Source organism: Acanthochromis polyacanthus, chromosome 21 (genome assembly GCF_021347895.1).
Source record: "Acanthochromis polyacanthus isolate Apoly-LR-REF ecotype Palm Island chromosome 21, KAUST_Apoly_ChrSc, whole genome shotgun sequence".
In the NCBI taxonomy this organism is placed as follows: domain Eukaryota; kingdom Metazoa; phylum Chordata; class Actinopteri; family Pomacentridae; genus Acanthochromis; species Acanthochromis polyacanthus.
This window is the reverse complement of record NC_067133.1, coordinates 24,271,105-24,281,907: the sequence shown is the minus strand read 5'-3', so window position 1 is coordinate 24,281,907 and position 10,803 is coordinate 24,271,105. Positions and strand designations below refer to the sequence as shown.

Sequence of the window (10,803 nt, the reverse complement as noted above, 5' to 3'; positions counted from 1 at the left end):
GGGTGGAGGGGGGAGACATAAAATAAATAGAGATGGTCGGTGTGACATGATGATGCATAGGTGGAGTGGGAGAGTGGACGGCATGTGAGAATTCATAGGAAGTGATGAAAAATGAAGGGAGGGGAATGCAAACATGAAAGAGTTGGAGGGTAGTGAGGATGCGTGAGAAGGAAGGAATGAGGTGTGGAGAAAGAGAGGAGGAGGATGGGAGGAAGAGCGAGCAATGGGAGGCAGGGAGGGAGGGGGTAAAGGATGAGCTCATTGCAGTCACTGTGCTGATGACACGAGGGAGGGAGGGACGGAGGGAGAGAGGGAAGGAGGGAGAGAGGGATGCAGGAGGGGAGGGGTTCGCTGCTTGTCTGCAAATCGATAGCCAGTGTCTGAGCACAAAAACACACAACTGCAGACAGATTCTGCCGGCTGAAGCAGCGTCTGCCTTCCTTCCAGCATCCTTGCATGCAAAAAAGGGAAAAAAGCCTCTTTCTCTCTCACTAAACTCTAGTTTATGAGAGAGAAGAAGAAGAAGTAGTGCAGAAACCCAGCTGCTGCTTTTCATGTCTGCTGCTTCTGCCTCACCCTCCCTCCCTGCCTCCCTCCATCCTCTCGCTCTCTGGCTCACACACATCCCCATCACATCCACACCCAAAGATACCCTCCCTGCCGCTCTCTCTCGTGCGCTGTTTCTCCAACAGCAGCCCTCCCTCCTTAACCCCTCCAGCTACATTTTTTAAAAAATCTCTGAGGAAGAGATGCTCGCATGACACTTTTTTGAAAAAAAATCTCCAATCAAAGACTTTTTTTCTTGTGGATGCTCTTCTATTTCATCTTTTCCTACTTTGTTGCTACCTGTGGACGTTCCTCAGTTCCACGGTTCTTCTTCAGCCCTGCAGAGAGGCACCATGCTGGGATTGGACGTGTGTGAGTTCGGGGGTCAGGTGCTGGAGGTGCTGTGGCTGACTATGTGCTACAGAGGTGAGCCAGCCAGATGAGGAGTGTGTGTGTGTGAATTAGTACAAGTTCAGCAATTCAAGTTGTTACAGAGCTCTTAAATGATCTATTTTTTATGGCATTTAGTTTGAAGCTTTTATCGAGTAGAATTTAAAAGAAAATAATGAGTATGTGTTGGTTTTTAAGGATGTGTGTGTGTGTGTGTGTGTGTGTGTGTGTGTGTGTGTGTGTGTGTGTGTGTGCCATATGTCTCTATCCTGGCGGGTGTGGACATTTTTATGTCTAACATGAAGGGCTGCCAAGACAAGCCAAAGGTGGCAGATCAATAGCTATTGATCACATCCTACACCAAGCCTGTGTCTCTCTGTGTGTGTGTGTGTGTGTGTGTGTGTGTGTGTGTGTGTGTGTGTGTGTGTGTGTGTGTGTGTGTGTGTGTGTGTGTGTGTGTGTGCGTGCGTGCGTGTGTGTATGTGTGCTGCTAGCTTTTTGAACTGTATTTTGAACTGCTCATGCAAAAAGGGTGTGCGTTTGTGACAAACACTGGCAGAAAGAAAAAGGTGTGTGTGTTTGTGTGTGTGTGTGTGGGTGTGTGTCTGTGAAGACACAGCATATGCATGAACCAAATTATGTCACCAACGTCTGCTCCAACTTCCAACACTATTTATTTTTTGCTTTAGTATTCACAACAGTATGATAAACGCAAGATAAGGCAGCTGTGTGTGTTAGTGTGTGTCTGTTACACTGCAGCATTGTTGAGCAGTTACAGATGGTGCTGGGGTTTCCCCTCGCACAGGTGTGTGTATAAGAGTGTGTGCTTCATGAGGTAAATAAAAAAAAGGAAAAGAGGGAGGGACGTGGATGTAAAAAGAGTGTGAAGTCATTTAAAAGAGAGAACCAGAAACAGGAAAGACAGAGAGTAGTGGAGGTGTAATTTAGCAATTTAGATTTAGAGTCAAAGGTGCTGTGAATAATCTGTTCTATTAAATGTGAATTTTAAACAGCAATTTAATTTCTTCAGCAAGTGCTGATCTGTGTTGTACGTTTTTTGCCTGTTTCTCCTGCAGAAATGGTATCAGAGTTTTTCATTTCTTAAACTGGAGACAGCTGCTTTCTTGCAATTTGTCTGAAAGTTAGAAATTTAAATTAATTTTGTTGTTGTGCTAATACTCTCTCATGCTTTAATTCATGCACTTGGAAGTATTGTAATGCCTCAATAATGCCAGCCATATTAGAACCAATACAAAACTAGCAGGATTATTGTTTTATTCATCTGAGAAACCTGTGTGAGACATTTCAGAGCCACTTTTGAAGCAGTAGCATTAATCACATTATATATGTAAATGCGATAAAACTTGTATAATTTCATTGTTGTCAAAAAACTGCTTCTTACAAGAGATATTTGAGTGATCACTGCAATTTATGTGGATTTTTATGGCATATCAACTCCCCGTCAAAGGCTCTTGGCTGGGATAGAGTTTTGAAAAATGAGGAGGAGCAGGAGAGTTTGAGAGGAACGTGGGAGGTGACTGAATGGAAGATAAATAGCAATAGCGAGGAGCAAGCTGATGAGACGAGGAGAAGGAGTAGAGAGGTCTGGAGAAGGTGTGAGGAAAAGAGGAAGTGAAGAAGAAGAGTAGGTGGACTGGAAGATATAAGAAGAGGAATTGTTTACATGAGAGAGGTGAAATCAGGAGAGATGATGAATAAAATTAGGCAAACAAAGGGAAAATGTGTTCTGTCAGCAGCTGTTATCAAAAAATGAAACGAGAGCAGCTCAAGATGTTTTACAAAGTGTGTTTTGTTTGTGGCGGAGAGAGAGTGGGTGAGGCCCATGTGGCTGAACGCTTTTCGTGATCTGTCAATCAGCAAACAGCAGTTCACACAGCGAGCAGCAGGCCTTGAAACAGGCTAATTGAAATCTCTCTTCTCCTTTCTACGCTCTCTCCATCTTCATGTTGCATTTTCTAACCCACACAATTCACCATTCGTCCCTCTTTGTTCTCTCTCATTCTTTCTTTTTCTCATCCTCTTACACTCCTCACCTCCTTTCTTTTCTTCTCTCCTCATGTCTGTCATTTATTCTTTCTCACTCTATCTCCCCTCACCAGATTAGGGAACACAACCTCCACACTTCGATCACTAATCCTCCTTCTCCTGCCTCAATTCCTTCTCCTCTCTTTACCTGCTCACTTCTACTCACATCACACACACTGTCAGCTTGTCAGATGAGAGCGTTGAAGGAGCTGTACTCTATCTGCTTCTCACATCAACCCTCCTCCTCCCTTTTTTTTGTCCCAGGAGTGACAAAAGAGGTTGCATGGGTGAGCAGACACATACGAGACTAATCATGTCAGTCAATTAGACAACCTGCTGTCTCATCAAGGCTGACAGAGCAGCTGAGGACATATTAATGTGTGTTTGTGTGTTTGTGTGTTTGTGTGTGTGTGTGTGTGTGTGTGTGTGTGTGTGTGTGTGTGTGTGTGTGTGTGTGTGTGTGTGTGAGAGAGAGAGAGAGAGAGAAACATTAATAAAAGAGGACGTTGATTAAAGGGGTGGATGCACATTCATTTTCCTCTATGTTCAGCCAATGGGCTGTAGAATACGGTGGCACATTTAGGTGCATAAAAATGTTATTGTCTTGTGATTAAAAGGAGGAAGTCCTTCATTAACGAAAGGCAGAGGAAAGCCCCGTTACTCTTTGCTGGAGATCACAAGGATTGGACTGTTGATGATTGGGCTATGGTTCTCTTCAGTGATGAATCCAATTTTCAGTTGATGCCCACTCCAGCCAGTTTACTGTACCTTTACTTACCAGGCATTAAAATGAACAAGAAACCGAAGAAACAAGGGTTGTCTAATAATTTTTTCCATGACTGTATATATTTGTGAGCATGGCTCCATCGTGGATGTTGGGTCACTTTTAATGTTGCTGCTGCAAGGAACTGTGGGTCAGCATACATTTCTGGACCAGTGTATCCGATTCTAACGGAGATAATAAAGGAAGCAGTAATTTGTGACATCATACATTTGTCTGTCTGTCTGTTTCTCTGTCTGTCTGTTTGCAACATTACTTAAAAACGGACTAACAGATTTGGATGACATTTTCAGGGAAGGTCAGAAGTGACACAAGGACCAAGTGATTAGATTTTGGTAGTGATACAGCTTATAGCCTGGATCCACGGATTTATTAAAGATTTTTGTATCATTGTGAGACAGCGACACAGCATCATTTTAACTATGACTACAAGTGAATACTATGTCAGCTGCCTGCTGACGATGACATGAAGATTAGAATCACTTGGCTTCAACTTTTGTAAATCTGACATTAGAACTTACTTTTTCTATCTAAGTTTTGCTCACACATTTATCTGGGCTGCAGTAACTGAATGGCGACTAGAGGCTTCACTGTGCACAGCTGCTGGGTTAGCAGCAGTCACAGTCTGAATGTGAGGCATTTAAGGAACAGTGGTAAATTGTATTGTCTATTGGTAAGCAGATGTTCAGAAAGTAAGGTGTTTTGGGTATTTCTACTTTGCCTCTAGGAGATACACTGAATTCAGGTTATTTTGAAAGATTAGCAAGAATGTAGTGTAACGTAATGTGAACACAGTGTTTTGTTTGTCTATGTGAAAGCACAATTAAAACATTTTATCCCTTAAATCAATGAAAAATTGAGATAAATGATTGTTATGTTTTGAAATATGTTTTTTAACGACTTATAAAACTGAGCTGACTGTAGTCGTTAAGTCCATGCCTCAGAGACTGTAAGCTGTTATAAAAGCCAGAGGTGGTGTAACAAAGTACTAGTGGTGTGTTGTAGTGGGGGGGGGTTTGTTTATTTTTCATGATTCCATATTTTTTCTTTCTGCTTGATCTAAAAATTGTTATTGACTACCACAATTTTTGTCTTGATTTCTTTTAGTGTTTCTTAAAGCCAGAAAGTTGCCATTTAAAATTACCTCAGTGTTGTGGCATGTCTGTGATCAGCTATTTTTCACGAAAATTAAACAACTTGAACATCTTCCAAGACTGGTGATTCCATAATTTTTGCCAGGAGTTGTATCATCTCAGCAGCTGGTGTCATGTATTTGTCATCTCTGCCTTTCATCGGCACGGAAGAATGTAAACTGCAATTTCAATCATTTGCTGGTTAGTGCAATGAAGTGTTACAAGTGTCTCCGGTGTTGACGGGGCGTCGACACCTTTGCTCAGGAATCTCCATCCATCCATCCATCCTCTATACACCGCTTTATCCTCATTAGGGTCGCTGGAGCCTATCCCAGCTGACTTGGGCGAAGGCAGGGGACACCCTGGACAGGTCACCAGTCTGTTGCAAGGCTACATATACAGACAAACAAGCACATTCACATTCAAACCTACGGACGATTTAGAGTAGCCAATTAACCTCAGCATATTTTTGGACTGTGGGAGGAAGCCGGAGTACTCGGAGAAAACCCGCGCATGCACAGAGAGAACATGCAAACTCTATGCAGAAAGATCGCAGGCCCACCCCGGGATCTTCTTGCTGCAAGGCGAAAGTGCTAACCACTATACCACTGGGCAGTGTGCTCAGGAATCTCACAGGTGACATATCAGTTATAGTCATGTTGAGGCAGAAACATCCAGACTCTGATGGCAGCAAACCTGTAGACCCCTGAAACGTTGTGTTGATCATTCTTCTTTTACTACCTTTTCCTTCATTGTAAAAGCTGTTATTGGCTTTGCGTATGCCCGACAGCTTCCTTTTTCTCTTCTGCTAGTCTATGTGTCTTTTTGTATACGTGTGTGTGTGTGTGTGTGTGTGTGCGTGCGCGCGTGCGTGCGTGCGTGCGTGCGTGCGTGTGTGTGTGTGCGTGTCTTGGTGTCCCAGAGGTCTCGTTATAGTATTAGAACAGAGCAGTGACAGCAAGCCTCAAAGGACGATGAAAAAACAGCAAATCAACGCTCATGGCACATACACATACACACACACATATTGAGGAAAAAGTGTTTTTCTGACACAGTGAATGGTTATCTGGGTTAAAGGAAGAGGAGGCAGACAGGAAGCAATTATGAAAACACAAGCAGGAGAGCTGCTTGTGTTTTCACAAGGGGAGCAGTTAAACTTTGATTACTCACAATGAGATACATTTCCTTTTCCGTTCATGCCCTGTTTGTGACTCCATATTTTAAATAAATGTCAAAAACAAATGCGTTTCCCTGGTTCCATTTTCATCTCTTTGTGCGGATAACAACTGTACACAGAGAAACAATTCACTTGTACTTTAAAAAAAATGTTTTTTGGCAGAGTTGAATGAGAAGATCATAGACCCTACAGAAGAAGTTGATATAGCAGCGCTCCAGTAGCTCACTGGATTGTACTCAGTCTGAATCCTTACCGCAGAGGAGTGATTGCTGTATCTGACTCTGTATCTTCACAATCACAAGGTAGTCAAGTCTCTAAAGCTTCTTAATCATCTATTTTCATCAAAATGACATCATAATTTACAAAATGATCAGCATTCTGTGTTATAGGAGGCTAGAAACTAACGATTTAACGATTGAGACCATAAAGTCATCAGTAAAATGTTCAGCTGAGGTAACAAGTCATGGGAAAAGTAGGGTTATATTTCAGAGACTTCTATACAATCTGGCTTCTTTTTGCAACTGAAGGAGATGCCTCCTGCTGGTTATTTGAGAAAATGCAGATTTTAGGTTCTTATGCAATTTACTTTTCAGACCCTGAGGCTTAACCCATCTTTTTATACAAACAATGATCAATTTAATCATCATACTGTAAAAAACTTAGATTTATGTGACTATTTAGCTGCCATATAATCAACAACTGAAGAAATTTACTGCTTTAAGAAATTGACCATATCCAAAATCCAATATTATGCTCTACAAACTGAATATATATATATTAATGTTAATGTTATGTGTGTGTGTGTGTGTGTGTGTTATGTTGGACAACCATTTTTATTTATATAATGTGCTCTATATGATTACCATTGTTTCAAAAACACACATTAATTCGTGATTTCCACTGTTGATGAACTTGCATTAGCACAGTTAAAGTCCTGCTTGTAATAGCGTTGGTGATATGTTCCTTGAGATGATTTATGTCTCGGATCTTCACCTGATATACAGTGGCCTTCAAGTGCCCCCAAAGATAGTGTCAAATGCATCTTCTGGGGTATCTGAAACATTAAAAAAATAAGTACATTATACATTTTCCTATGTATGTACTCTGTATTGAATTCATATTAAAAACTGCAATCTCATTATGTTAGTGCATTAAATATTGTGTTAGTATGGAATGATCTGATATATAATTGCCCATAAAAAGACAAATAATTTTTTTGTCAGTTTTTGTTCAAATGAAACACTTAAAATGATCATTTAAATTTATTTTTTGAAGCCTAAAATGTACACACCTTTTTTGGGCCTCTAGCATCATATTTACAATTACAAAATGAGCATGGGGTCCTCGTAAATCTTGATATGAAAGAATATTGTTGATGTGCTCAGCTTTTAAAAACCTCTTTTTAAAAGAATGTTTTAGAATTTTCAACCAACATGCTAGCCTAGCCGCGCTAGACCCATGCTCTGAAGACGCAAGGGTCTAGGCACGCTCGACAGGGAGGGAGGCGGGCTAAAAGGTTGTCTATCAAATCACTCTGCAGCAATTGGGTAGGTATACAACCAATCAGCGCAACGAATAGGTTCCTAAAGCACCGGAAATCAGAGGATGCGGTAGTTCGGTGAAGCCTTATTTATACAGTCAATGGGTGAAGCTCAAGTATATTACAGACATGTTAACAGAAAGATTATTCAGAGTCGGTGCTAATGAAGCTCAACGACTGTTGTCGTTTTTGTTGTCGACACTGGCAGAGAATTAAATCCGTTGCCATGGGTTGTCTAGCGCGGCGAGGCTAGTTGTTTCCGGTTGTTTCTGTCAGAATTGTCGCGCCTCTGTTGTCACTTAGTTACGCCCACCTTCTGACTCTACACTTCATGGTGATTCGTCCGGCCAGCTTTAGGAGCATCCAACCTCGAGCCTTATGGAGGGTAACTAGACCCACCCTGGCAGAGAATTAAATTTGTTGCCGTGGGTTGTCTAGCACGGCAAGGCTACCAACATGCCTTACTAATTGCAGAATTTGAGATAATAATTCAAGATTTCTTCAGATTTAGATTCTGCTGCTACAGATGCAATTAAGATCAACTGATTTCTTATATAGTATCATAATTTACATTAAAATGATTAAAGATTTTCACAAGAACATTATTTTCTTTGGCATTCCCTTCTGCCAAACTGCTGACAGTGATGTTTGTGTATTATTTTAAGTGATGGCGACATTAACGATTTAAATATCTCACTGAGCTACATTATGCATGCAACCAAGGACAACAGAAGAACAACCTCAGTGTGTCTATTCATGTTTGTGCCTTGTGCCTACATGAGCATACCATGTATGCTTTGCAGATCTCATGCAATCAGTCCTCTCTGTATCCTTCTTCCCCCGAAGCTGCCTTTCTGCTGCCAAACAGATTGCTCTGTTGATTTTCACTAAATGTGTTGGTTTAGCTGTGAATGCCAGCAGATAAACACAAAGTCTGTGTCTTGTGATTTTACCTACATCTATACAGGCTGCTTCAGTAGATACTAAAAAAAAAAAAAAAAAAAAAAAGCAATTTGGCTGAAGGTATGTCAAAAAAGAAATTGTGGGAGAGGAATCTGACATTCTCATTTACTGATGTAAAAGCGAGGAAGATAAATGATCACTAAGCTGTTGAACTGTTGGTTTTTAGCACTCCGAATGCAGCCAGAGGCTCCTACAAATTCATATGAATAAGTAATGTCTTCTCTATGGAGCACTTCTCTTTATAGGGGTGACAAGTGTCTTAGCCTTGTTTTGCAAGGATACAGTGGGTACAGAAAGTATTCAGACCCCTTGAAATTTTTCACTCTCTGTGTCATTGCAGCCATTTGCCAAAATCAAAAAAGTTCATTTTATTTCTCATTCATGTACACTCAGCACCTATCTTGACAGAAAAAAACAGAAATATAGAAATTTTTGCAAATTTATTAAGAAAGAAAAACTGAAATATCACATGGTCATAAGTGCTCAGTATTGAGTAGAAGCACCCTTTTCAGCTAGTACAGCCATGAGTCTTCTTGGGAATGAAGCAACAAGAGTTTTAGCGCTGGGTGTTTAGGCTTAATGCAGCTGCTATATCACTTTTTGTCACAGCCACTGGAGGTGATCAGTGCTGATGGAGAGCAGCTGCTAGTATGCGCAGCTGCAGCTCATCCCAATTACCTCCGATATAAAGACCGTCTCCCCACACCGATCTGGGATTCTACTGCCAGTCACGCATTGACTACGGTACGTGACACAGCCCTGAGCTGACATAGCAGCCTGCTTTTTCCCCTTCCGTCCTCTGGACTGAGGACGTGAACCCCTGCCGCCCTCTGGGAGAGAGGGCATGGACCTTTCCCCCTGGACTGCCCTGATGGGCCAGCCCACTCCCCAAGAAGGACCTGGTGTCATTCTTGGCTGCCGCACACGTGCTCCACCTGGTGCAGAGCACCAGCGCGTGCCTGCCCCCCTCCACTGCCGCCCCATGGGAGCCCGCCTTCCCCCTCCTCTCGCTTGTAGTGAGTTTCTGGCCTTAGTTGGCGTTAATAGTTTTTGTATTTTTTGTAAATAAAAGCCTGTACACCTCAGTCCGCCTGCCATCCGCTCTGTGCTGCTCTCACTTTGTGTTCAAACCCCTCCTCCTACCGTAACACTTTTGGGCAACGAAAAGAGTGGATTTTTAACTTTCTTCTGTAATGAAGATATTTATTTAAAGTCAGATGCAGGATACCTGCATAGAGCAAAAACGTATGGAAGGATGAACAAATACCAGTGTCCCAAATAAGATTTGTTAGCTTTGGTTTCATTCCCATGAATTCAATAATGAAAAACTGCAAAGATTAATGTCAAATAAGGTAAAACAGACTCATTGTCTTTACTGAAAGCACACCGATTTTCCATCAAAAGCCTATTCTGAGCCAGGAAATGCCAGATTTTCACATTTGATTTGTATCTTGGACATTAGTATCTACATCTTTTTCAGTCATATCCTAATAAAAAGCCAGACTAACTGGCACAGACAGTGTAACACCTGCTTTGGCCTAGATAAAATAAAGAAGACACTTTGCTGGTTTTCCACTATCAAATGCTTTCAAAGAAATCTATATTAAAACTCTCCAGACCATAACCGAACCCTGCCTTATAAAATAAATGCTAATTGATTCAGCTCATGTGACAGGTCAGCAGTCTGCAGATCAAAGAGGAACTCTCACATGTTAGAGAGGAAACTGGCTTTAACAGCAGCCCAGAAACATGTTTACCCTGCAGTGCATGGACATGTGCACACAAATGCTCATGTGAGGGAGGACTGCAGAGTTCGATATATAAATAACGAGAATCATTGATGAAGACACGAACCTTCCATATCTGACATACTACACCGTTTAATATATGGCTGTGTGAGTACGAGAGATTTTTTGGTAATATCTGACACCAATTGGCTTGGATCAAAAAGTTTGCTCAATCTGTAATATGTCACAGTTATCAACTCGTTTGAGGTTTTTTCGATGGCTGATGCCGATGCAGATATTTAGGGAGCTTAGTGGCTAATAATGCTAATATCATGTTGCTGTTGGGTTTTACACCAAATGCAATACAACAATTGAATCATGTAAATTAGAGAAATATAATAGGAAACAAAGTTAAACTTACATCTTCACTGTCTGCAGTGCATTGATTGTAAACTTTAAAAAAGATATCCACTAAAGAAACATCCACAAGTAATCAAATA

The 10,803-nt window shown here is 41.3% G+C and overlaps 1 protein-coding gene across 1 annotated transcript in view; it reads left to right on the top strand.

Annotated features, from left to right (window-relative positions):
- Positions 1 to 327: 327 nt before the first annotated feature.
- LOC110965450 (rho GDP-dissociation inhibitor 1-like) overlaps positions 328 to 10,803 on the top strand; it is a 65,927-nt gene continuing 55,451 nt past the window's right edge. Inside the window, exon 1 of the mRNA XM_022214511.2 lies at positions 328 to 972. Within this exon, the coding sequence (XP_022070203.1) occupies positions 900 to 972 (73 nt within the window). The 5' untranslated portion in view covers positions 328 to 899. The remainder of the gene's footprint in view (positions 973 to 10,803) is intronic.